Here is a 24,083-nt window from a genome sequence, read left to right on the forward strand (position 1 = left end):
AGGTGTGTTTTTCAAAATTAGCAGGCAAAACAGATGCTGGAAGGACAAACTGGCACGTCTTCAAATGTTAATAATCAAATTTTTTTCAGAACCTTTTTGATAATTTGACCTTTAACCATTGACTTAATGCTAGTTGAATTTGGCATTGTGTTTGCTCAGCAATAGCAAATCTATTAATGAGCTTGGCACTTGTGGAGGTACGTTGGGGGGGTGAATGTTGAAAGGATTTGGTAATTATGAGTTTGTGGGCTATAGGAATTTTGGAAGTACTGACAACATTAAAAGTTGTTTGATGAATTAGCAACAGAGGTAACATTTACTTCTTTTTTAAAAAATGTGCTATCAATCTAATTTCACAAATTAAATTCTAGACACATACTGATCTGCATCCTACACATACAAGACATTGAAGTGAAACAGTCATACCTTTAGCAATAAACTGATAAGAATCCCATTTATTGGCTATCCATCGTGGGTCAGAATTTTGCTTGTGTCCTGCCAAACTCACTTAAAGCACGGTCCAAATGTGAAATTTAAAGTTTTTCATTACTTTTCTGGAGAACACTGACAAGAATTCTGTTTTTTTTAAATACTTCTTTGGGCAATTGCCCAGGTACCCAAGGAACTATTTGCCACTGCAGCACTTGTGTGTATGAAATCTGAGTTTCTGCCTGTACACTTGGAAGTTCACAGTGATTAGGACGAGAGAGTTAAGAGACAAGTGAGAGCATTCAACAGCAATTGGAAAGGTGAAACTTAGTAACTAAAGGTAACAGGGTGTTTCATATTTACCTCTCTATATCGAAATTTTCATTTAATGTTTCAGTAATTTTATGCATGCAAATTATATACCAATATTTAAATCTGCATGATCCTTATTATAATTACAAGTCAATATAGTGTTTTCTTATAGTTAACACATCTGTCGAAATGCTGTTTGTAATGTAACATTTATCAGAAATATGGAATGTCTTGTAAAGTGTAATCACCTTAGCTGCACTGCACTTCAGATAACACAAATACAAGTTTGACTTAGACATGGTTATACTTAGGAATCTACCAGACGTTACTGCCAAAGATTTTGGGAAAATTGATCTTTCACATTACAAGTGGATTCACTGGGAGGTAAGTGTTGGCTTCTGTAATGTAGCCTTTCATATCACGTTAGTGATATGACTATTGCAACAGTGGAAATGCGAAGTTATTTTTGCAGTCTTCCCTGAGCCAGTACTTTTGATAATTTCTTTTCACAGTTACCAAATGATCACTTTTGATATCCCTGAAATAGGATAGGAGAAATGAGCGGGTAGCTTCTCAATACTTAAACCAGCCTCGCCTATGAGCTATAATTATAACTACTTCAGTGATCAAAGAATGGGCATACTAAGAACTTTTTTTCTGTTTAGGAATAGTTTAGGCATTTATCTGGCCTTTTGAATATTATCCAAAGTGACATTTTTAAATCAGAATTTGGTTTATACATAGTATAATGCACTGTAGATCATAGTTGTTTTTATGGTTTCTAATAATATAGAGTTTTCTGTCTGGAACTGCAAACGGAAAGAATTTAAGCAATTCCTTTAACTCTAAACTGGCTTTTTAAGGGCACATTTATGGACTTAATTAGCATTGCTAACTTGCATGTTAACATTTATGGTATTTTCTTTATGAAAGTGGTTATTTTCATTTTAAGGGTGTGAAGATTTTGGGGTTCACCCAGAGTATAAATTGGTAGTTTTAAAAGAGCTATGGTCTTCCACATTGATCTTTTTCCACCTCTGCAACTTTAATGAGTCTAATTCTAAAAACATTGACAGCTCATTCAAATTAATTTAATACTTTCAGACCCTTCACTAAATCATAAGCCTGCCTCAAATTTTAGCTTTTTTTCCCCCCATCTGAATTATTCAGCCTTGCAAAATATCACTTTCCTCTGAATTTCTCATTTAGGAGCCTGGCTCCAAATGATCAAATATCCTTTGTAATTTAGTCTAGTCATGGCATGTCTCAATTGTACACCCATCTTCTTCAAAATTCAGTTTTTTCAATCTGTTGTCATTCCCCATCTATTTCTAGTCAAACCTTTCAACAAGTCATTGCAATTCCATCAGTAAATATTGGTCTTAAAAAGACAGATAATCATTTGTATTTGATTTAAATACTGAAATTGACAATCACCTTTTACTCAACAGTTAAATAACTGAATAATTAAATTTCAGTTATAAACAGTAACAAAGATTACTTATCATATAAGGACATAGCTTTGTGTTAGCAAAAAAGTAATTTTATGGTTACAACTTTAGATTGCTTTTCCAAAATTACTGAATGCAACATTACAATGATACTGTAAACAAAATAGACTCTAATCCAAAAACATTGAATCTCAACCAAATGAGTCTGACTTCTGTCCTGATGAAATGCAGGGCCAGACACTCCAAATGAAGGACCTTTTCTACTTGGTCAAGTCTTCTTCTCAAGCAGTCCATCGGGATAGAGGATGACTTCCTTCCACTCCAGTTCTGTGGCTTAATAGGCGATGGAAAAGTCTTGTGGGTTCCATAGATTCTATCACATAGTGTTTATTTTAGAGTAGGGCTTCGCAACCTTTATGCTGTGGATCAATGCCATTAAGCAAGGGGTCCATGGACCCCTGGTTGAAACCCCCAGATTTAGAGGGTGGGTAGGCCATCGAGGAAGTTATATATTCCTTTCATTGTTACACATAGCCTTCTCTTGTTTCTGTTGTAGAGGCTTGAGGAGGTCAGTGCCCTTCATTGTTCATTCTCAGTGTCAAGCAGTCAAAGTGTTTCCCATGAATTGGTAATGATTATAATGATGTTACTACATTAGCAATGTAATTACTAGCTAGTTTCTTCTTGCAGACTTCACTACACTGTACAAGACATTGGTGGGAATATTTTGTGTAGTTCTGGTCACCAGAAAACAGGAAGGATGTGATTGTGCTAGAGAGGGTGCAGAAAAGATTCACAAAGACATTTCTGGGACTGGAGGGCCTAAGTTATGATGAGAGACGAGATAAACTGGGGGCTGCTTTCCCTTGCAAAGGAGGCTGATGGGTGTCCTTATAGAGGTTTATAAAATGATGCTTGATAGCATAGGATTGTCAGTTTTCTCCCCAGGGTAGCAGAGCCTTAAACTAGAAGGCATAAACTTAAAGTGGGGAGGAGGAAGATTTAAAGGAATCACAAGAGGCAAGATTTTCACACAGGAGAATGGGTATGTTGAATCAGCTGTCAGTAGTAGTGATGAAGGTAAATATTAGAAAATATTTGGACTGGTACATAGATAGGAAAGTTTTAGAGCACTATAGGTCAATTGCAGGCAAATAAAGCCAGCTCAGGAAGCCAACTTGTTTGGCATAAATTGGGTCATAATTCTTTCTCTATACTGAATGTTTAATCCTTTCAATTCATCAGTTGATTGTTCTCAATCAATTCAGGGCTCCAGAGGTTCTACGTGATCTCCAGCACGGTTTAGAGTGCTTTTCACACAATCCAGATGAAGCAGCACCATGGTGCAAGTGCCAATTACCAAGTTCACTTCACACCTTTGTTTACAGAATGTGCAAAATAAATAAAGAGGCTATAAAAACAGTCTTGAACCCTACTGAGCACGAGTCATGTCTTAATACTGTGGATATTAGCTTGGATGAAGTTCTGACTTTGATTTGCTTGTCAATTGAGTTGTTGGGTTGTATTCAGGTAGCAGGTGATGCTATTTCTCTTGTTTTGACACATCTGGAGGTGTCCATGACTGTCCTGTATGACAATGTTTTTTCTGGGGAGTTATGTTAACTTTCAATGAATCATCCAAAAGTGGAAATATACCATGAACCTATCATAATTTACCTTTCGAGTCCTTGCACGTCAGTGTAATTAATTTTTAAACTCACAATTGCATGTCATGAATCTTTATAATTGTCATTGGTATGTAGGGCAGAAATGCAACCGAGCAGATTGCCATGATGGAGCAGGTTGAACAATACAACACCAATGTACCAGTTGAGCAACGGATTACCACTTCCGTGGAAATTGAGAAGACAAGGGAAGAACTGTACCAGCTCTTCAGACATGGAGATGTGGTATGTTTTATTCTAGAAATGCTTGAGTTCAAGTTTAATTGTCATTCAACCCTACACATGAATACAGCCAAACAAAACAGGGTTCCTCCGGGCCCAGGCTGCTCAACAGTACCAACAACACAAAGCACATATACTTGTGACAGCAGGAAAACATGCAGTCACAAAACAAATATAGTCAAGTCCCTAATGACATGGCCTGTAGAGTGATGGTGCATGGGATGTTGTCCTGGACCAGCTTGTCTTCCACCAAGCAAACACTAGAGGGCAGCACTGAGGGAAAGGGGCTCCAACCCAGTACCAATTCCAGTGCAGAGGCCTCTGCTCTCTCCAACACCGTCTCTGGTGTGGCCTCTCCAGGGAGGCTACACAGATGACACCACAACAGGAGGGCCTGGTCCCTGCAACAACTGAGGTAACACCGCTTTCACTGCCACTCTCGCTAAAGAACCAGGCATACTGGATTCTAAATCAATGTCCTTCAGGGTCTTGCAATCACAATGAAAACATCCAAGACAATCATTTACGCCATTTGCTGGACTATGCACCGCCTCTGCACAACTACACAAAATGTCCAAGCAACACAAATAACAAACACAAGGACATTATGTTTACTAATTAAACCGACCTGTTTATTAACATTAATAATGTTTGCACTTATACAAGATCACACTGCGTCACTATATCTTAAAGGTATTTCATGACTGCATGTATTTAAAGTGTTTATTTTTTGTGGAAAACCAAGCTGTTAATTACCAGGCTGGTAATGGCAGTAGAAGTTGTTTCAGACATCACACCTCATTGTAAGACATCCTACAGCAAAGAATTGTGTTATTCAGTCTGTCTACTCCATGCCTACCTAGTGCCATCTATCTGCACCAGGACCATACCTTTCAACCATGTACCTCTGCAAACTTCAAATCAAATCAGGTTTAATTATCATTCAAACCATGCATGGATTCAATCAAATGAGACAGCATTCCTCTGGAGCAAAGGTACATAACATATGAGGGGTGATTGATAAGTTCATGGCCTAAGGTAGAAGGAGTCCATTTTAGAAAACCTATCACATTTATTTTTACTACATTTACACACTTAGTCCAGTGGTTGTGGAGCATATGGATCCCTTCTTTGTAGAAGTTGATGTCTTGGACCTCCAGAAGTGGTCCACAGCAGGGGTGATTGATAAGTTTGTGGCCTAAGGTAGAAGATGATGAATTATTAGCTTCAAACTTTATGCATTTCCACTCAAAGAGTTGAACTGCGCGTGCATGTAACGAGAGCTGTAAAACTCATCTCCTTCCACCTTAGGCCACAAACTTACCAATCACACCTGCTGTGGACCACCTGGCGGTCCAAGACGCTCTCATTACATGCACGTGCAGTTCAACTCCTTGAGTCCATTTTTACCCCTGTGATTTTCTCTTAGATTTCTTATACTCCTAGTGCCACCTTTGATCCTGAATGCTTATGACTGATGTGTGCTTCCTTTTTCTTTACCACACCTCAATATCCCTCAGTAACCAAAGTTCTCTAAAACTGTTTACCTTGCCGTTTATTCTAACAGGAACATACAGGTTCTGTACCTTCAATATTTCTCTATTGAAGGCCTCCCATTTATCAACCCATTTCTCCTTGTAGAAAACCTATCCCAATCCGTGCCTGCCAGGTCACCTCTGATGCCATCAAAATGAGCCTCTCTCCAGTTTAGAACCTCAACCTGAAGACCAGTCCCATTCTTCACATCTACAAACTAAAGTTAATTATGATCACCACACCCAAAGTATCCCTCTCCACACACTTCTGTGCGTGAACTGTCTCATTCCCCAAGGGGAGATATGGTATCATGCTCCTACTAGTTGAGACCTCCACATATTGATTACAGAATCTTTCCTGAACACATTTGACAAACTAATTCATTCAGTATAGAATCCTAGTCAATGTGGAAAGTTAAATTCATCTACTATTACATTCTTACAATTCTTTCAACCAACTGCTGGCTCTACAAACTTGCTCTTCTAAATCCCACTGACTATTGGGAGGTCTAAAATACAGTCTCATTTACATGGCCATTCCTTTCCTATTTGTAGTTTCACCCATAATTTAACAATAGACAAGCCTTCGATACGTCTTCTCTGAGCATTTCCATGACTTTTCCCCGATGAGTAACGCAACCCTTCCCCCACGATCATGTCCAAAACATCAGAACATTGAGCTATCAGTCGTAACCCTCCTGCAACCACTAATGGCTGCAACATCATAATTCCACGTGCTCCAAGTTTTAGTAAGGCATTTGACACGGTAGGCATTGAGAAAGTCATGTGGCATGGGATCCAGGGTAACTTGGCTGCATGGATTCAGAATTGCTTTGCCCACAGAAGGAACGTGTGGTAGTACATGGAGCATATTCTGCCAGGAGGTCAGTGACCAGTTGTGTTCTGCCGGAATCTGTTCTTGGACCCCTTCCTCTTGAATGAGGAAGTGGAAGGGCGGGTTAATTAATTTGCAGATGACATGAAAATTAGGGGTGGTGTGCATATTGTAAAAGGTTATTGACAGAATGCAGAGCTGGACTAAGAAGAGGCAGATGGGGTTCAATCGAGAACAGTGTGAAGTGATTCACTTTGGAAGGTCGAAGTTGAAGGCAAAGTAACATGGTAGGATTCTTAGCAGTGTGAAAGAACAAAAGGATCTTCGGGTCCACGTCCATAGATCCCTCACAAGTTGCCGTGCAAGTTGATAAGGTGGTTAAGAAGGCGTATGGGTTGTTGACAAGTTGACGCCAATAAGTAGCAACTCATATGTGGCTACAAAGGGAATCATCAAATATTCCCTTTTAGCATTACTGCTGATGAAATCCACAGTAAGAGCCATGGGTACTGCAGTAAGTAACATCATTTTAAGATGTTTAAAAATCTGTCGATCCTCAAAAGTCAGCAGACCCAGGTCACAAGTGCAGTTCCCCTTTATGCAAGCAGACGTGCACGAGACATTCTGGGTTTCAGGTACGATTGAAACGGGCCTCGGACCCCCACCTCCAACTATCCTGCTGGGAAATGTAGTCTCTAGAAAACAAAACTGAAGACCTCAGAGCAAGATTGTAGTGACAGAGGGACATTGGGGACTGCTGTATACCTTGCATCATGGAAACATGGCTCAGCCCTGATAGTGCCAATCATCTGGCGAGAGTGTTGATTGTCAGTGAGAAGATGTTTTTTCCGATCTATCTGATGATGATACTTTTTCCCCAGAGCAACACTTTGTGTAGATGTGCTCAATGGTCAGGGTGGGGAGGGTTTTGCCCATGAGGGACTGGGCCATACCCACTACTTTTTGTAGGATTTTCCATTCAAGGACATTGGTGTTTCCACACCAGGCTGTGATGCAGTCAGTCAATATATTCTCCACTACACATCTATAGTAGTTTGTCAAAGTTTTAGATGCCTTCAAAATCATCACAAACTCCTAAGGAAGTGGAGGCACTGCCATGCTTTACTGGCAATTGCACGTATGTGGTGGGCGCAGGACAGGTCCTCTGGAATAATAACACTGAGGAACTTAAAGTTGCTGACCCTCTCCACCTCTGATCCTCCGATGAGGACTGGCTCATGGACCTCTGGTTTCCTCCTCCTGAAGTCAAAAATCAGCTGTTTGGTCTTGCTCACATTGAGTAAATGATTGTTATTATGACACCACTCAGCCAGATTTTCAATCTCCCTCCTATATGCTGATTTGTCACCACCTTTGATTCAGCAAATATGCAGAGGCCTTGAAGAAAGTACAAAAATCAATGTCAATCAGGCCTTTTAATATCCAGAATACTGATAGTTTAAAGACAGTGTGTAAAGTGCATGATTTACAAAGGATTTTCTGGTTGTTGATGAACTAAAGCTTATCACTTCATGGCAAATGTGCAGCACTAACTAAAAGGTATAACAGGAAAAAATCAGAATGTTGTTAAAAGTTGCAGAATAACATCTTTAGATAAAAGATTTAACTCCAGAAGTTATTAATAATGCATTGCAAAGAGGAGTATATAATGTTCAGACTTCAAAGGAGGGTTGTTAATGGTTTTCTAATCTTACAATGGAATGCTAGAAGCCTGTTAGCTATTGGTCAAAGTTTAAGAAATTTATTAAAGATTTACCAAATAAACCCGATGTTATATGTGTACAGGAAACCTAGTTGAAATCTTGTCCAAGTTTCAAGATACAGGATTATGTTTATTAAGATGCAATTGGAAAATGGGCTATGGAGGAGTAGCTAATTTTGTCAAAAGTGTGATAGCACACAGAGTTTTGGAGATTGGAGTTGTTTATGAGTCAGTTGTGGTTCAAATTTGAGGAAAGAATAATAAAGTACAGATAATAAATTTTATAACCATTGTGAAAGATTAACACCTGATACATTAGGAAGTGTTGGGGAAATGGGAAAAGTGAGGTTTTATAGTGTGGGGATTTCAATGCTCATAGTACAATGTGGATTGTAGTGACACAAATGTGAATGGGACAGTGGTTAAAGAAAAGTGTTTGCTGTGCTTGAGTTATGGAAGGAGTATAAAGATAAATCTATTTAACACTGTTTTTGTTTTAGATCTTATGCAGGTATCTAAGGATATAAAAAGTGTGTGTAACTGGAAAATGTATAATGATAAAACAGTGGGGTGTGACCATTTCCTCATTATCTGTACAATAGGTACAGATCTGTATCAGAGGAAAGGTTCTCATATCCTCAGACAGAATTTTAAAAAGGCAACTTGGGATGCATTTGATGAGTTATGTGAAAGTAGATTTCCTGATAATTTGGTTTTGGAGGATATCGAATTGAGTAATAATACCCTGTACTCGACTCAGTAGTGCAGAAATCAATTCCCAGTTTGATGGGAGGAAATAAAAGGAAAGCTGTTCCCTGGTGGACGAATCAATGTAAAACTGCTGCGAGGGAGCAGATTTAAACTTTTAGGAAAGTTAGACAGTGTTTACTCCTGTTCATCTTTCATATAATATTAAAGAGAATTGCTAGTAGAAATAGGTGAAGCACCTTTCCATCAGTGATTCCCAACAGTGGTGGTACCACCCTCTCCAAGGGGGCGATTACGTGTCCTAATGGAGTGTTAGGGGAAATAGAAGTCGTCTGGGGGAAGTTCAAGATTCTTGGGGAGGGGCGATAAGCATGACCCTATTTTGAGGCATGAGACCTAATTGACCTTGTCAACTCACTGCCATCGTCAACATCTGATTGGCATTCCCAGTTGTGGTAATTTTTTATTGTAATTTAGCACCATTAATGATGGATAAATGTGTAAAGCACAATCTCTATGAGTCTGAAGGCTGGGAAGCCTTGAATTCTCATCCTGCTAAGAAACAGAAACTAAAGGAAGTGTGTCAATACGATGTTACATACATGGAGTATGGTTTTATTCCGTTCCCATCAGATCAGCGACACCCCATATGTCTCATTTGTAATACTGTTTTGTCTAATGAAGCCATGAAACCATCAAGATTGCAGGAACACTTCCATACAAGACACCCTGAAAAGGCTATTTATGGTATTACTCAGTTCCAGAAGATGATAAAAGCATTTGAAAAGCATTTCACACTTAAGTCATTTGCCAAGAAAGCTAAAAATGACCTTGATAGTGGTCTCATTGCTTCTTATAACGTTTCCAAAATGATAGCAAAGTGTTGAAAATCTCATATAATAGCTGAAAGATTAATAAAGCCTGCTGTATCAGAAGTGCTCACCACTGTCCTCAAATTTTAAAATCAATTCCTCTCAGTAATAACTTTGTAGCTCATCGTATTGATAAAGAGAGTTAAGACATTGAGTATTATCGATGCACAGAGCTACAAAAAACAGGATTTGGAATACAACTGTATGAGTCAACTGTGTGAGAAAATGAGGCATTGCTAATGGCATATATATGGTTTATCAAGAATGGAAATGTTTATGAAGAGATTCTCTCCTGTAAAAATTTAAAAACAAATATCAACAGAGAATCAACCTATGATGAGCTCAAAATATATATTAAGAATAAAAGTATTCCGATTAGGAACGTGATTTCTTGTGCAACAGATGGAGCACCATATATGACAGGTTGTCATGCTGGTTTAGTGGCATTTATTAAAAAAGAAATTCCAAGTCTGTTTGCAATCCATTGTGTAATTCATCGTCAACATCTCGCAGCCAGAAACCTCATCTAGTGCCTTGTTACAAGCATGACTTTTTTAAGCATGTCTGCGATTAACAAATTAAAACTCATCCATTAAATAGTAGAATATTTCACCAGTTATGGCAAGATAACGAAGAGTTTGAATGCTTCTTCACACTGAAGTGCGCGGGCTGTCAAAAGGCTGTTGTTTAAAACATTTCTTTGATCTTTTTGACACTGGTTGAGTTTTTGCTCAAAGTCAACAAGAACTTGGGAAACAAGATTAACTTCCACATAGAGATGTGGCACGCCAAGCTGATCTGTACAACAAAATGAACATTCTAAGTATGAAACTGTAGGGTGAGAATTTTAATTTAATCCAGGCAAAATGTACAGTGTCCACTTTTATCAGAAAATTGGAAATATAAACAAACAACGTTCTGACAGTTTCTCTGCATGGAAAGTATGGCACTCCCTTTCACTGTGATTTACAAATGGTGATTTGTAAAGGTACTGCTTACACCTACAGTCACTGAAGAAGGATTTTCAGAATCGATTTAAGGATTTGAACAATCTGGAAATTCACTGACTGGGTAGTTAACCCATTTCTTTGCAAGGTGGAAGAACAGAAAAAGAGCTTGCAAGAAGAAATTAACAAAACTCAGAATGGTGATGAAGCAAAAATGCTTTCCAAAAATATCAGCTTTTGTGGTACGTGGTTACACTGTCATACGAAGTTTCCTGGTCTTTGGAGAAGAACCAAACTACCCTTCATTGCATTTCCATCCTCCGACCTTGTTGAAAGAGAGTTTAGTGCAGTGAACCACATTCTTACAAATGCAGAAACCACTTGGACATTGTTACAAATGGGAACTTAAGGGTTTTGCTGGCACAACTTGAACCAGATATTTCAACACTTGCTAAAAACCATCAAGCTTAAGGATCACATTGATATTGAAGCTGCTGTACAGTGCACAGGTACTGTGTAAGCTAAGCTTAAAGAAAATTAAAAATTTAAAGCAGAATCATTTTTCTCATGTTAGCATATAGTAAGCATGCTTGTACACTATGGGGACTGGAAAGTATATTGTGCCTAACCGGGTCGTTGGCAAGTATGAAGGTGTTTTAGGGGGATGTTGGCAAGTATGAAGGTGTTTTAGGGGGAGGTTGGCAAGTATGAAGTTATTTTAGGGGGGCATTGGCAAGTATGAAGGTGTTTTAGGGGGGCATTGGCAAGTATGAAAGTGTTTTAGAGGGGCGTTGGCAAGTATGAAGATGTTTTAGAGGGGCGTTGGCAAGTATGAAAGTGTTTTAGAGGGATGTTGGCAAGTATGATGTTTTAGAGGGACGTTGGCAAGTATGAAGATGTTTTAGGGGGGCGTTGGCAAGTATGAAGGTGTTTTAGGGGGGCATTGGCAAGTATGAAGGTGTTTTAGGGGGGCATTGGCAAGTATGAAGGTGTTTTAGGGGGGTGTTGGCAAGTATGAAAGTGCTTCAGAGGGGTGTTGGGCTAAAAAGTATTGGGACAAGTTACAGTTAGCAATGATTTATTGTGTTACTGTAAGAGGACATGAAATTGGTCATCCAATATTGGCAACATTAGTAGAATGTTGGGAACACTGTATTCAGAAGGTCTTCAGTTTTGGGTGTATGGAAAATGAATGGACACAAGATCTTGGGTTGCTTAATGTTGATTATGATCCCAGTGTACCCCAGTGTCACTCCTCCATGTTTTTTCCCCTTTGCCTGTGTGGATATTGACACAGGTGGTTCAAAGGATCCAGTGACAGGTTGGACAGGTATTTCTGTTTATGTTGCAAAGTTTCAGGTGACTATTAAGAAAAGATTATCAGACAAAGTATCAGTATTCACATCTGATTTGGTTGCTATAATTTTCACCTTAGAATGGGTCGAAGAAATATGCCCTGATTATGTACTTCTGTGCACTGATTCTTTCTCTGCCTTGACACCTATTAAAACAGATACTTCAGTTGTAGGCCAGACACTCTTCTTGAGATTGGACAACATTAGTTGAGTCGGCAGGGTCTAGGCATGTGTATATATTTCTTACGGGTTCCTGCCCACGTTGGGCTTGAAGGAAACGAAACGGCAAACATTCTTGCCAAACAGTCACTTAAAATCCAGGATGTAAATGTAGTGGTGCCTTTGCATAAGGGGAGGTGAAAGCCATAGTTTAAAAGTCTGTTCAATCACTGTGGCAGCAGAAGTGGGATAAGGAAAAGAAAGGATGGCATTTATATAAAATTCTGAGGATGATGGGAAAACAGATGGGCGATGAGTATAAAAAAAATGAAGTTATACTTGCGTATTGGACATACTAGATGGAATAGTTCCCTGTTCAGAATTAAATGCATGATACAGGCATCTGTAAGGAGTATACCTGTCAATAAAAGATGCAGCATATACTGTTTGAATGCAGTTCCTATGAGGTGTAAAAGAAACATTTAATTGCTGAGTTGAGTTCTTTGAGACAGACAGTTTAACATGGGAAGTTTGTTAGGATATCATTGCCATCATAAAGTATATAAGTGTGTATTTGACTTCCTAAAAAAGTATTAGATTTTTTGATATTATTTGAGGTTTTTCTTGGTGCAGAATTTAGTGGGTATACTTCCTGTCTCTTTGCTCCACACTCCAACTCAGAAGGTGGCGGTAATGCACCTTATGTTGGTTGGTCAGGCAACCACCATTAAGCTTTACAAGAAGTGAAACTGAAAACTGCTTGCAGTATCAGCCAGCCCTTGGAGATTTTTTGTAAAACTGGAGTAATCAGAGTTTCTATTCTATCTTCTTCCATTTAAAGGAACTCTTAAATCAGAGATGGACTAAAGACGTGAAGCTTCAGGTGGAGTGTGTATTCATTATAGTATCTAGAAATGGAAATGAAACTGCAAAAATAATGGGCGGACCATAACTTTTCAGAGCTAGATCTTCCATAAAACTGCTTGTTTGTAGACTATAAAATATATGTTAAAATGATGTTTGCATCAAAATGAAATGTATGAAGACAAAGAAAAACTTATGAACTGTATTTTCACAAATCATTATTTGGACAAAACATCAGAGAAGAGCTAAAATAGAAAGAGTCTATAGTTAAAAATAATAAAATCTATCATGCAACAACATCTGTTTATTTTCAAGCATAGATATTTCTACTTTGTTTCTGCACTCCATAGGTCTTTGTCAGCAAAGATGTTGCCAGACACTTTGGATATAATTCAGCATCAGAAGCAGTAAAAGGACTTTACAGTCGGGTGAAACCTGGGTAAGTGCAATTGAAGACACAGATTCAACTGCTTTTACTGTGCAGTATTGGACCATGATTTTGGATATAAAGACCAGTATATTATGTTTATTGCCATGCTACCTTTCTGTCTCAGAAAGGCAGCATCCATTATTAAGGACCTCCGCCACCCAGGGCATGGCCTTTTCTCACTGTTACCATCAGGTAGGAGGTACAGAAGCCTGAAGACACACACTCAGCGATTCAGGAACAGCTTCTTCCCCTCTGCCATCCGATTCCTAAATGGACATTGAATCTTTGGACCCTACCTCACTTTTTTTAATATGCAGTATTTCTGTTTTTGCACCTTTTTAAAATCTATTCAATATACATAATTGATTTATTTGTTTATTTTTTCTTTTTCTTTGCTAGGTTATGTATTGCTTTGAACTGTTGCTGCTAAGTTAACAAATTTCACATCACATGCTGGTGATAATAAACCTGGTTCTGATTCTGACCATTTCTTTTCAATGATGTTGCAAAGGAGTTTCAAGTATTTATGTCAGTATAACCATGCTAGACCTTTGGCATGCCTTGGAGAATAATCACCAAATTTGGTCCTTCAGCCAATCTGTCCATACGAGTGTTTATGGGATCCTTTAACCTCCTCCTTCCTTTCACCATTTAATTTGTCACCATAAACTTATATTCCCTTTGTGATGGATATTCATTGTCCAGGGCTGGGGTTCCTTTCTGCCAGCCTCAGCTTTCTGGGACAGCAGCTGACAATTCTGGAGATCAGAAAGTTGGTTTTGAATAAGTTAAGCTTCTAACCAATATTCTTTGTGCAGCTTTTCGTTATAAATGGGAGCCAGTCTTTAGTTCTTAATGTAAATTGCAAACAGAAATCAGTCTGAAGTTAAAGGGACAGCTTTGTAAACAGCACTTTCCATAGTGCACGAACTGCTGGCCTGCAGCATGGGGCTGGCTGCTCAAAAGATGGAGTTATGTTAATTGGCCTGCCTCAGGCTCGACAACACTCGTTAAGTTATTTAGATCAAGAAAGTTTGCAGATCAGATTGATACTATCGCTTAGTACTTCAAATAGCGAATCTATCAATAGTTGGAAGATTTGTGTACTCAGAGAGTCAGCCCTCACAGCATTAATGTTGAGTGTTTGTGAGCTCTGTCGCCGGAACCTTTTTGACCGTATGTGTGAAGTTACTGAAGTGGCAGCTGTTACGCCCGTGGCCCCCTCCTTTTTGAGAATCGCAGGATCGCTATTGATTCGAGTCAGGAGACCCAGGAAATGAGAGAAAGACATGCAGAATCCACAAAGAGTTTGGAATGTGTCCTGGCCGAAAGGCGGAACCATTGATAACGGCTATTGTCTCTTGGAGACGGGATTGTGTATTGAATACTGTACAATGCATCGAAGCCCCCAGGCAGTGAACCGAGGAGGAGGCTGGTGGAGGGATTGCATCATCCCAACCTGATTGACATCTGAGACCCTGTGAGTCAGGATAAAAGAGGGTCTGGGGAACAGCCCCTTCAGACGCACCAGAAGAAATGCTAGAACTCCTGTAACAGCGTAACAGCGAAAGCCGGTGGAACCAGCCCACGTGCGTCCTTTTCCATTTGCCTCAGAATTGGTGGGTCTTGCCACGGAAGCATGGCTTTAGCTAACCTCGAAAGGGGAAATCAGTCCCCCAACGACTCTCGAAGGATTGACATCATAAAAGGAATGGGCAAATTAAACCTCCGTCTTTCTCTCCAACCAAAAAGGCTGCAGCCTACAACTTGACTGAACTAAGGTGACTTTTATATTTCCATCGGACAATACATTATCCCCTAGACAACGATAGAGATATTTCTTACTGATTATTATTATACCCACGCTTTTAGATTTAGTATTGACGACGTATATTATCGGTGTGTTTGCATTGATACTATTTTTGTGTATTTTTATCAATAAATACTGTTAAAAATAGTACCATCAGACTTCAACGGACCTCTCTATCTTTGCTGGCAAATGACCCAGTTACGGGGTACGTAACAATTGGGGTTCTCGTCTCAGGATTTGATACCAAATTGGGAGGCCAGTGAATCGGGCTTGTAAGTCCAAACTTGGATCTGGTTACACGGGTAGCCAGACGGGAAACCAGCAAAGATGGACGTGGGTGAATTTATAGAAAACCCGACTCTGGAGGCGCTAGAGGCGGCCACCAAATCGGACTTGATAAATATGGCGAAGGGACTAAACCTCACATAAGTGAGGTCATCAATGAAAAAGTGGGAGGTGCGAAGGACCATAACTCGGTATTATATTGGGAAGAATGTGTTTGCAGCTGAGGTATTGGAAAATATCCCTGAAAAGGTACCAGCTAGTGGGACGGCTCAGTTAGAGTTGGAGAAATTAAGGTTGGAACATGCAGTTAAGTTAAAGCAGCTGGAAGCAGCTGAGAAGGAGAATGAAAGAGCTGAGAGAGAGAGAGAGAGAGAGAGAGAGAGAGGGAAAGAGCTGAGAAGGAGAAAGAAAGGGCCGAGAGAGAAAGGGAGCATGCGCTCCAGCTAAAGGAGTTAGAGGTGAAACGGGAGCAGGAAAGAGCTGAGAAACAAAGAGAGCACGAAATTCAGTTAAAACAGCTGGAAGCAGCTGAAAAAGAGAAGGAAAGGGCTGAGAAGGAGAGGGAGGCAGAGAAACAGAGGAAACATGACTTGGAGATGGAGAAGTTAAGGCAAGAGCAACGAGTTCAGGGGTCAGACCGAGAGGAGCGGTTTAATGTTAGTCGGGAGTTGAGGTTAGTACCTCCGTTCGAGGAGAAAAGTTCTAGAGGCAGGAGATAAAGATGAGAAACAGATAAAGCTGTTAAAAGGTCCAGAGTTGGACATGGATGATCTGTCTGGTTTGGCAGAACTGTTTGAAGAAGTTGAAAATTCTAAAGGTGTTCCCGATAATGAAATGAGGGCAGTCCTAGATGAAAAGGGTGCCCTTACCTTGAAGAAGTCTGCTGGGTTGGCAGATGAGGTTGTTTCAGCCCGCGGGGTTGAGTTTACTCTGGAAGGGAGTTGCCCAGAGAGTAGCTGGGAGTATCAGGGGAATTTAGAATTTGGACCGGGTACGGGTATTGAAAGCCTGGAAGAGGCAAATGTCCTGTTTGAGTGTGTCCAAGATGTGGATGCACGTGGTACTGAACCTAGTAATGGAGCTCAGAAAAAGTCTGAGGTATTTGATTCAGTTGAAAAGGAAGGCAGTCCTTGTGGGTCAGATAGACTTGGTTCAGTGAAAAAAGGGTTAACCTTGGTAATAGTGGGAAGTGAGAGTTCCCAGGTGTTTGTGCTCGAAGGTGTGTTAAAAGTTAATGCGGAGATCAAAAGTGGGGAGATGAATATTATTATTGAAGGAAAAGGGAAATATGTAGTTCCCAAATCGAATGAAGAAAATTTAAAGGCTGGATTAATATCAAAGGCAGCAACCAGGCTCCAGTCATTTCAATGGCGTGGTACCACAAAGCCTGTGGATCACTTACAGGTTGAGTTGGAAGTTGACGGGGCCCCCCCCGCCCCGCTATTGTTATTCCAGAGTGGTGTGAAAAGGCAGAATTTGAAATGCTGCTTGAACAAAGAGTTCGAACTGAAAACTAATAGCCTGAAGGGTCCTGAAGAGAAAACTAGCAACTTGCGTAAAATTAAAGAATTGGGTGGAAATTCAGAAGATGGTCTAAGTTTGGGACACAGTGTTGATAAAATAACTCCTATGGAAGAAGCGGGCGAACGCCTATTTCACCAGGGTACCCAAGCCCCCCACATGGGAATTAACCGGAAAAGAGGCGAGGGTTAATGGGGACGCCATTTTTAAATAGCAAAAGCTGGTTTTACGGGATTTCGACAAAGCATGTGAATAATAAAGACAACCCCATGGAAGCCTGCCTGTTAAGTTTGAAAGCAACATAAAGATTAGTATTTGCATGAACTTTTGTAGTATACACGTAAGCTAAGATCACCACTCTTTAGTTTTTGTTTGCTGAAGGAAAGAAATAAAAATAGGTGGTTATTAAATTGAAGTCTGATGCTACAAGACTTTAGTAAGGTACAAGATGTTAAGATATTAAAGGAAGTAACACTGTAATCGTTAACTGTTTAGATGCTGAATTGAATGTATACCTGTATTACTCTGTAGAAAAAAACTTTGGTGTTGTGTTAGATTCTAAAATCCTGCAAGTCTCTGTATTACTCCGTTTTTACTGATGGTAAAAACGCGTTGAAGAAAGGGGGTGTTACGCCCGTGGCCCCCTCCTTTTTGAGAATCGCAGGATCGCTATTGATTCGAGTCAGGAGACCCAGGAAATGAGGGAAAGACATGCAGAATCCACAAAGAGTTTGGAATGTGTCCTGGCCTCCGAAAGGCGGAACCATTGATAACGGCTGTTGTCCATTGGAGACGGGATTGTGTATTGAATACTGTACGATGCATCGAAGCCCCCAGGCAATGAACCGAGGGGGGGGGGGGTTGGTGGAGGGATTGCATCATCCCAACCTGATTGACATCTGAGACCCTGTGAGTCAGGATAAACGAGGGTCTGGGGAACAGCCCCTTCAGACGCACCAGAAGAAATGCTAGAACTCCTGTAACAGCGTAACAGCGAAAGCCAGTGGAACCAGCCCACGTGCGTCCTTTTCCATTTGCCTCAGAATTGGTGGGTCTTGCCACGGAAGCACGGCTTTAGCTAACCTCGAAAGGGGAAATCAGTCCCCCAACAACTCTCGAAGGATTGACATCATAAAAGGAATGGGCAAGTTAAACCTCCGTCTTTCTCTCCAACCAAAAAGGCTGCAGCCTACAGCTTGACTGAACTGAAGTGACTTTTATATTTCCATCGGACAATACATTATCCCCTAGACAACGATAGAGCTATTTCTTATTGATTATTATTATACCCGCGCTTTTAGATTTAGTATTGACGACGTATATTATCGGAGTGTTGGCATTGATATTATTTTTGCGTATTTTTATCAATAAATACTGTTAAAAATAGTACCATCAGACTTCAACGGACCTCTCTATCTTTGCTGGCAAGTGACCCAGTTATGGGGTACGTAACACAGCAAAAACCCTTGACCATTCTTAACATTCCATTGTTAGGAATGGTCAAGGGATGACAAGAAGAATGACAGAAAGATGGGGTGTCTAGAAATCTATTTCTCTTTCTTTGATTTTTGTGATAGACAACGTATTTGTCTGCAAATCATTTGTATTTCTTTGTAGCCTCTTTGAATTGTACCTGTATTTTAGAAATTATTTGTAATTTGGAAGTCTTTTACAAGATAGAAATCCTCTATGAGTTTCAAATCAGTTTAAGAATTTTCCGTAAATTTAAACATGCATCACTAAAAATAAATGAGTGCTTAAACTGCTTTGTTAGCTGGCAGGACCTCCTGCTTGGTATGGTGAGAGGATCAGTGCTCAAAATGTTGGTATTGACAGCTAAACCCACCGTGGATGAGGGTACCTGCAGCTACCTATGTAAGGGCTTAAGATCTTTGTTTGAGTTTAGAACCTCATGGATGGCAAACCCAATACCATCACATCCCCTCCATCATATCACAAACCTGCCTTTGAAAGAATTTATCGTATTTTCCTCAATCATTCTCTGTTCTAGCAAATTCCAATTATTATCTCAAAGTTCAAAAATTCAAAGTTCATTTATTAACAAATTATATATACTTTATACAATCTTGACATTTGTCTCTTTACAGACAGCCACAAAACAAAGAAACCCAATGTGCAAAAAAAACCAATAACATTTAGAACTTAAGTTTACAAAAGTGGGTTCACAGCCATGAAAGCAGTCATCACTGCAGCCAGTCGAGGAGCTAGTTTGTTGCAGGCAACAGCCTCAGTTCAGCACAGAGATGAGTAAATCTTGCTGAGCCTGTGAGCCTGTACCTCACCTGCCCTGACACCCTGACCTTTTCAATCTGGCCCAGCACTTCAATTGGCCAAACATTGGCTCAGAACCAAATTAAACTCTAAGAAGAGATTGAACTGACAAATCAGGAAATTATTCTACCTATGGTTAGAGCGTGCTAATAAATTATAGTCTTTTAAATTGATTTCTCTTGTTTTTTTAGTGCATACCTCATCTGTGCATGGGCTGAGGAAGGAGCTGATGCAATGGGTCCTGATGGAGTCTTTCATTCAAATGCATTTCCTCCTAAAAAACTTGTGGATACTCTTGGAGCTGGAGATACTTTCAATGCAGCTGTAATATTTGGATTATATAATGGTGGGTTTGAATTTGTTCTGCTTCAATGAAAGTAAGTTAGCTTTAAAAAGAGAAAATCTTTCCCCCAAACTTAAGCTGTCTTGTGTCACATTATTTTGAGTTTACATTGGCCTATATTGTATCAACACATTGTCCCACAGATTGTTATGTCACATATTTATTCTGATGAGCCTTAAGTTCATGAGTTACATCATCCTATCCTGATCCCAAGAAAATATTTATTATCATGTTTTACTTATTTAAAGATACAGCATAGAACAGGCCCTTCCTACCCACCGAGCCACATCACTCAGTAAACGACCTATTCAACCCTTGCCTAATTATAGGACAATTTACAATGACCTACTAACTGGTGTGTCTTTCCACTATGGGAGGAAACTGTTGCACCCTGAGGAAACACACAGGGACATGGGAAGAACTTACAAACTTTCTTACAGAGGACCTCGGAATTGAACACCAAACTGCGATGCCCCTAGCTGTAATGGTCATGTTAACCACTACGCTATGGTATCGCCTCACAAAATGAGCAGCCTGTCCTTGAGGATCTGGTCACATCAATGGGAAGGGGAAGGCAAGGGAACACACACCAGTCAAAGGTTTCAAAGTTCACGGTTAATATATTATCAAAGTACATATATGTCACCATATACAATCCGGAGATACATTTCCTTGTGGGCATTCACAGTAGATACAATGAAACACCATAGAATCAATGAAAACCCAGACACAACAAGACAAACAAGTCAATCAAAAGGCAAAAAACTGTGCAAATACAGAAAATAATATTAATAATAATAAATAAACAAGCAATAACTATAAAGCACATGAGATGAAGAGTCCTTGAAAGTGATGGGGTGAGCGAAGTTACTCTCCTCTGGTGGTTCAAGTTTTTTGAGATCCTGATGACTGAGAGGTGACAACTGTTCCTGAATCAGGTGGTATGGGTACTGAGGCTCCTTTACCTTCTTCCTGATGGTAGCAGCTAAGAGAGGATGGCCTGGATGTGGGGTTGTCGATAATAGATGCTGTTTTCCTGCAGTAGTCAATGGTGGGAGGGCTTTACACATAGTGGACTGGGCCATATCCACTACTTTTTGAAGACATCCATACAAGGCCATTGGTGGTTCCACACCAAGCTGTGATGCCACCAGTCAATATACTCTCCACCATACATCTATGGAAGTTAGTCAAAGCTTTAGATGACATGATGAACCTTCATAAACTTCAAAGATAGTAGAGGCACTGTCATGCTATCTTCGTAATGGCAGTTACAGGCTGGACCCAGAATAGGACATCTGAAATGTTACCAAACAGGTTCTAAAAAGCCTCAGTCACCTACACTTGTGTGGCCATAGAACACAACAGTGTCCTTAAAGCGAACAGTTTTAAATTACCATCAGTTGTGTGTTTGTGTTCAAAATGCAGTCATTTTTGTCACCGATAGTAAAAAATTAGCAGTAAAACTATTCAGAACTGTTTTACTCACTGCGATTCCAAGCATTCAAGCTTGGAGATGCCAGAAATGGCCATGAGTGTGAAACAATTGCACTACTTCAAAAAGTTAGGACCTATTAAGAATTTAAAGTTGTCGGCAATCATTTTGAATGTTACAATGAAAAAGATTTGGAGGATGCAATTGTTGATAGCATTGTCTGAAAGCATTATCTGCACTTAGTGTCTACGTTGATTTTGTTCATTGCATATACTGAATTAATTCCTCCATCGATAAATATTAGGAATTAATACATAGTTTTATAATACTGTAGTGCTGTTATAATGAAACTAAAGCTAATTGGGGCAACCACTTAATTGGACCAAAATGTAATGGTCCCAATTAACTGGAATCCACTGTAGCTTAAAAGGCTTCATGTGTTGCTGAACATTATATTTCCTTGCAAGTAATGGGAAAGATTTTTAGTGATGTTCTTAAACAGGAGTTCCCAACCACCGATGTCTCGGGTTAATGGGAGGTGTCCATGGCATAAAAAAGGATGAGAATCCCTTTTCTAAAAGAACCAATGTACATTCTTATATTTTCAATGTTTAAACATTGACCTAATTAAGGTGCTGTCTAAGGATGAAAAGATAAGATCAGAAAGTGTTTGATTTTGTGTTATGCAAGTACATTTGATCCACAACGTTATAAAATATGGCACCCTGTAACGTGATTTTTTTTTCTCTTTCACAGGCAAGTCTATTCAGGAAGCATTGACATTTGGTTGCCAAATTGCTGGGAAGAAGTGTGGAATTCAAGGATATGATGGAATTGTATGAGGAAACCCAAAATGCATTGGAAGAATAAATAGCTACCGTTAATTAAAATTAGAAAATTCTGCAGATGAACTTTGATTTTCGATCATGCAGTCACCTGATCTGCAGTTATATAAAATATGTTTGTGATTTTCTTTGATTCTAAAATGAATTTTAGAATACTTAAGCTTGCTAGATCTGCTGTTTACCATCCAACTGTATGCTGCTGCATAACTGCAATTGAATCTCAGTATTCAGTCACAATCAAATAATCTACCACAGAATCAGATGTAAGGTGAAAATAGCAACAATGAGTAAATCTCTTAAACCACACATTCAACTTGATTTATTCTTAAAGCTGCAATATAGTTACCGCAGTTAACTTTGTTCTGGTGGTTGGGGAGAGCAGGAGTGAGGGCTGATGAATACTGGATAACTTGATGTAACTGAATTTAAAGTTTAAACAAGCAAGACATTTAATTATGTGTATAACATAATGTATTTTTTTATTAATCTTTGGAGCATCTGGAATTTCACCTTTTTCATTCCCGTGGCTGAAGTGTAGAAGTTTATTTGGATTATACTGGAGTTATGTGAATATAGCAGATATTAATTCGAACAAGAACCAGGTTTCAGTGTCGATTGTAAATGTAAGTAAGTTCAGGAAGTTTGCAATTAGCTTTCAGGTTTTATTGTAAATTGTAAGCAGTAAATTGAAGTGAAAAGCACAGAGTGCGCCACTGACTAAGAGTGCATTGCATATGGAAGAGACAAGCATTAAGACAATGAGTTTGTGTTAATTGGCTTGTATCAAACCAGGCAACATGGCTGGCTAAATCATCTGCGCCATTGTGATTTGAGTGTAAACTAGCAGACCAGACGGATATTGTCACTTAGAATGTCAAACATGGTCACAGGTCGACCTCCAGAGTCAATTACAATATGCTTCCACTGTGTCTCCCAAAGGAACCATTTGTCAACCCAGAGTAATGAAGTAAACAATGTCATTTTAACTATTGAAATTATATTGAATTGCCTACTGTTACCTTTAATCTTAAGGGTATAAAAATGTGATGTACCTTTGGGTGTCACAACCATGGACTCTGCTGCAGTGTCGATGCCTCTGTGCAGGCAGTCTGTGGAATATGTTCGGCATTCGTGCTAATGACTATCCACATTCCAGCTAATTAGTGTTCCATTGTGGTGGTATTTATCTCCCTTCTATTCATTCTAATCTGGTCGAGACTTGACCAAAAGCACTGCTCCCTACCTACCATCTTCCTTTTCTAGGAAAGAAGACTACAGTTTTGACTGACGCTGACAAGGAGTGATATTCATTTAGTATTTAGTTGTTGCTTCCAGCTGCAGTGTTGGCATTAACTTTCAGTTTGGGAATTTTTTTTATTTAACAGCCCTGTTGGCCTAGCATTTATTATTTTTCTTTTCCTTTAAATTCTGCAACTGTTCTCATTAAAGTCAGTCCACTGTTGACCCGTTTCAGTCTCTCTCTGTCTGTACTTGAGCCATATCTGATCGTTTTGACATTGGTTTGTGAGCCTCTACCAAGAGTGTCTCCAGAATGATGCCTGCTATGATTTTAAGAAATTTGTCTTGATCATGCAAAAGATGAATAATGAAATGATGCTCATGGACTGGTCAGAAATCGGATGGCAGAGGGAAAGGAGCTGTTCTTAAAATGTTGAATTTGGGTCTTCAAACTCCTATACTTCCTCACCGATGGCAGTAATGCAAAGAGGGTGCTTAATGATGGGTGCCACCTTCTTGAGGGACTGGTAAACGTGTCCTCGATGGCAGGGTGGGTTGTGCCGGTGAGAGAACGAGCTGAACCTACAACCCTCTTCATCCTTCATTGTTCTGCATTGGAGGCTCTAAACCGGGTGGTGAAGCAACCGGACAGAATGCTCTCTTTAGAAATTTGCATGTCTTTGGTGACGTAACGGATCTCCTTAAACTCCGAATGAACTAGGAGTCGGCATGCCATCTTAGTGACTGCGTCAGCGGGTTGGGCCCAGAATAGATCCTCTGAGATGT

At 39.6% G+C, this 24,083-nt stretch overlaps 1 protein-coding gene across 8 annotated transcripts in view; it reads left to right on the top strand.

Annotated features, from left to right (window-relative positions):
- Positions 1 to 23,520, top strand: part of khk (ketohexokinase) — a 54,574-nt gene extending 31,054 nt beyond the window's left edge. For all 8 annotated transcript variants that reach the window (XM_073043283.1, XM_073043282.1, XM_073043286.1 and 5 more), the window contains 5 exons: positions 1,053 to 1,125; positions 3,956 to 4,102; positions 13,448 to 13,536; positions 19,627 to 19,781; positions 21,970 to 23,520. In XM_073043283.1, the coding sequence (XP_072899384.1) occupies positions 1,053 to 1,125; positions 3,956 to 4,102; positions 13,448 to 13,536; positions 19,627 to 19,781; positions 21,970 to 22,055 (550 nt within the window). In that variant the 3' untranslated portion in view covers positions 22,056 to 23,520. The remainder of the gene's footprint in view (positions 1 to 1,052; positions 1,126 to 3,955; positions 4,103 to 13,447; positions 13,537 to 19,626; positions 19,782 to 21,969) is intronic.
- Positions 23,521 to 24,083: the final 563 nt, after the last annotated feature.

This window comes from Hemitrygon akajei, chromosome 4 (genome assembly GCF_048418815.1).
Source record: "Hemitrygon akajei chromosome 4, sHemAka1.3, whole genome shotgun sequence".
Lineage (NCBI taxonomy): Eukaryota > Metazoa > Chordata > Chondrichthyes > Myliobatiformes > Dasyatidae > Hemitrygon > Hemitrygon akajei.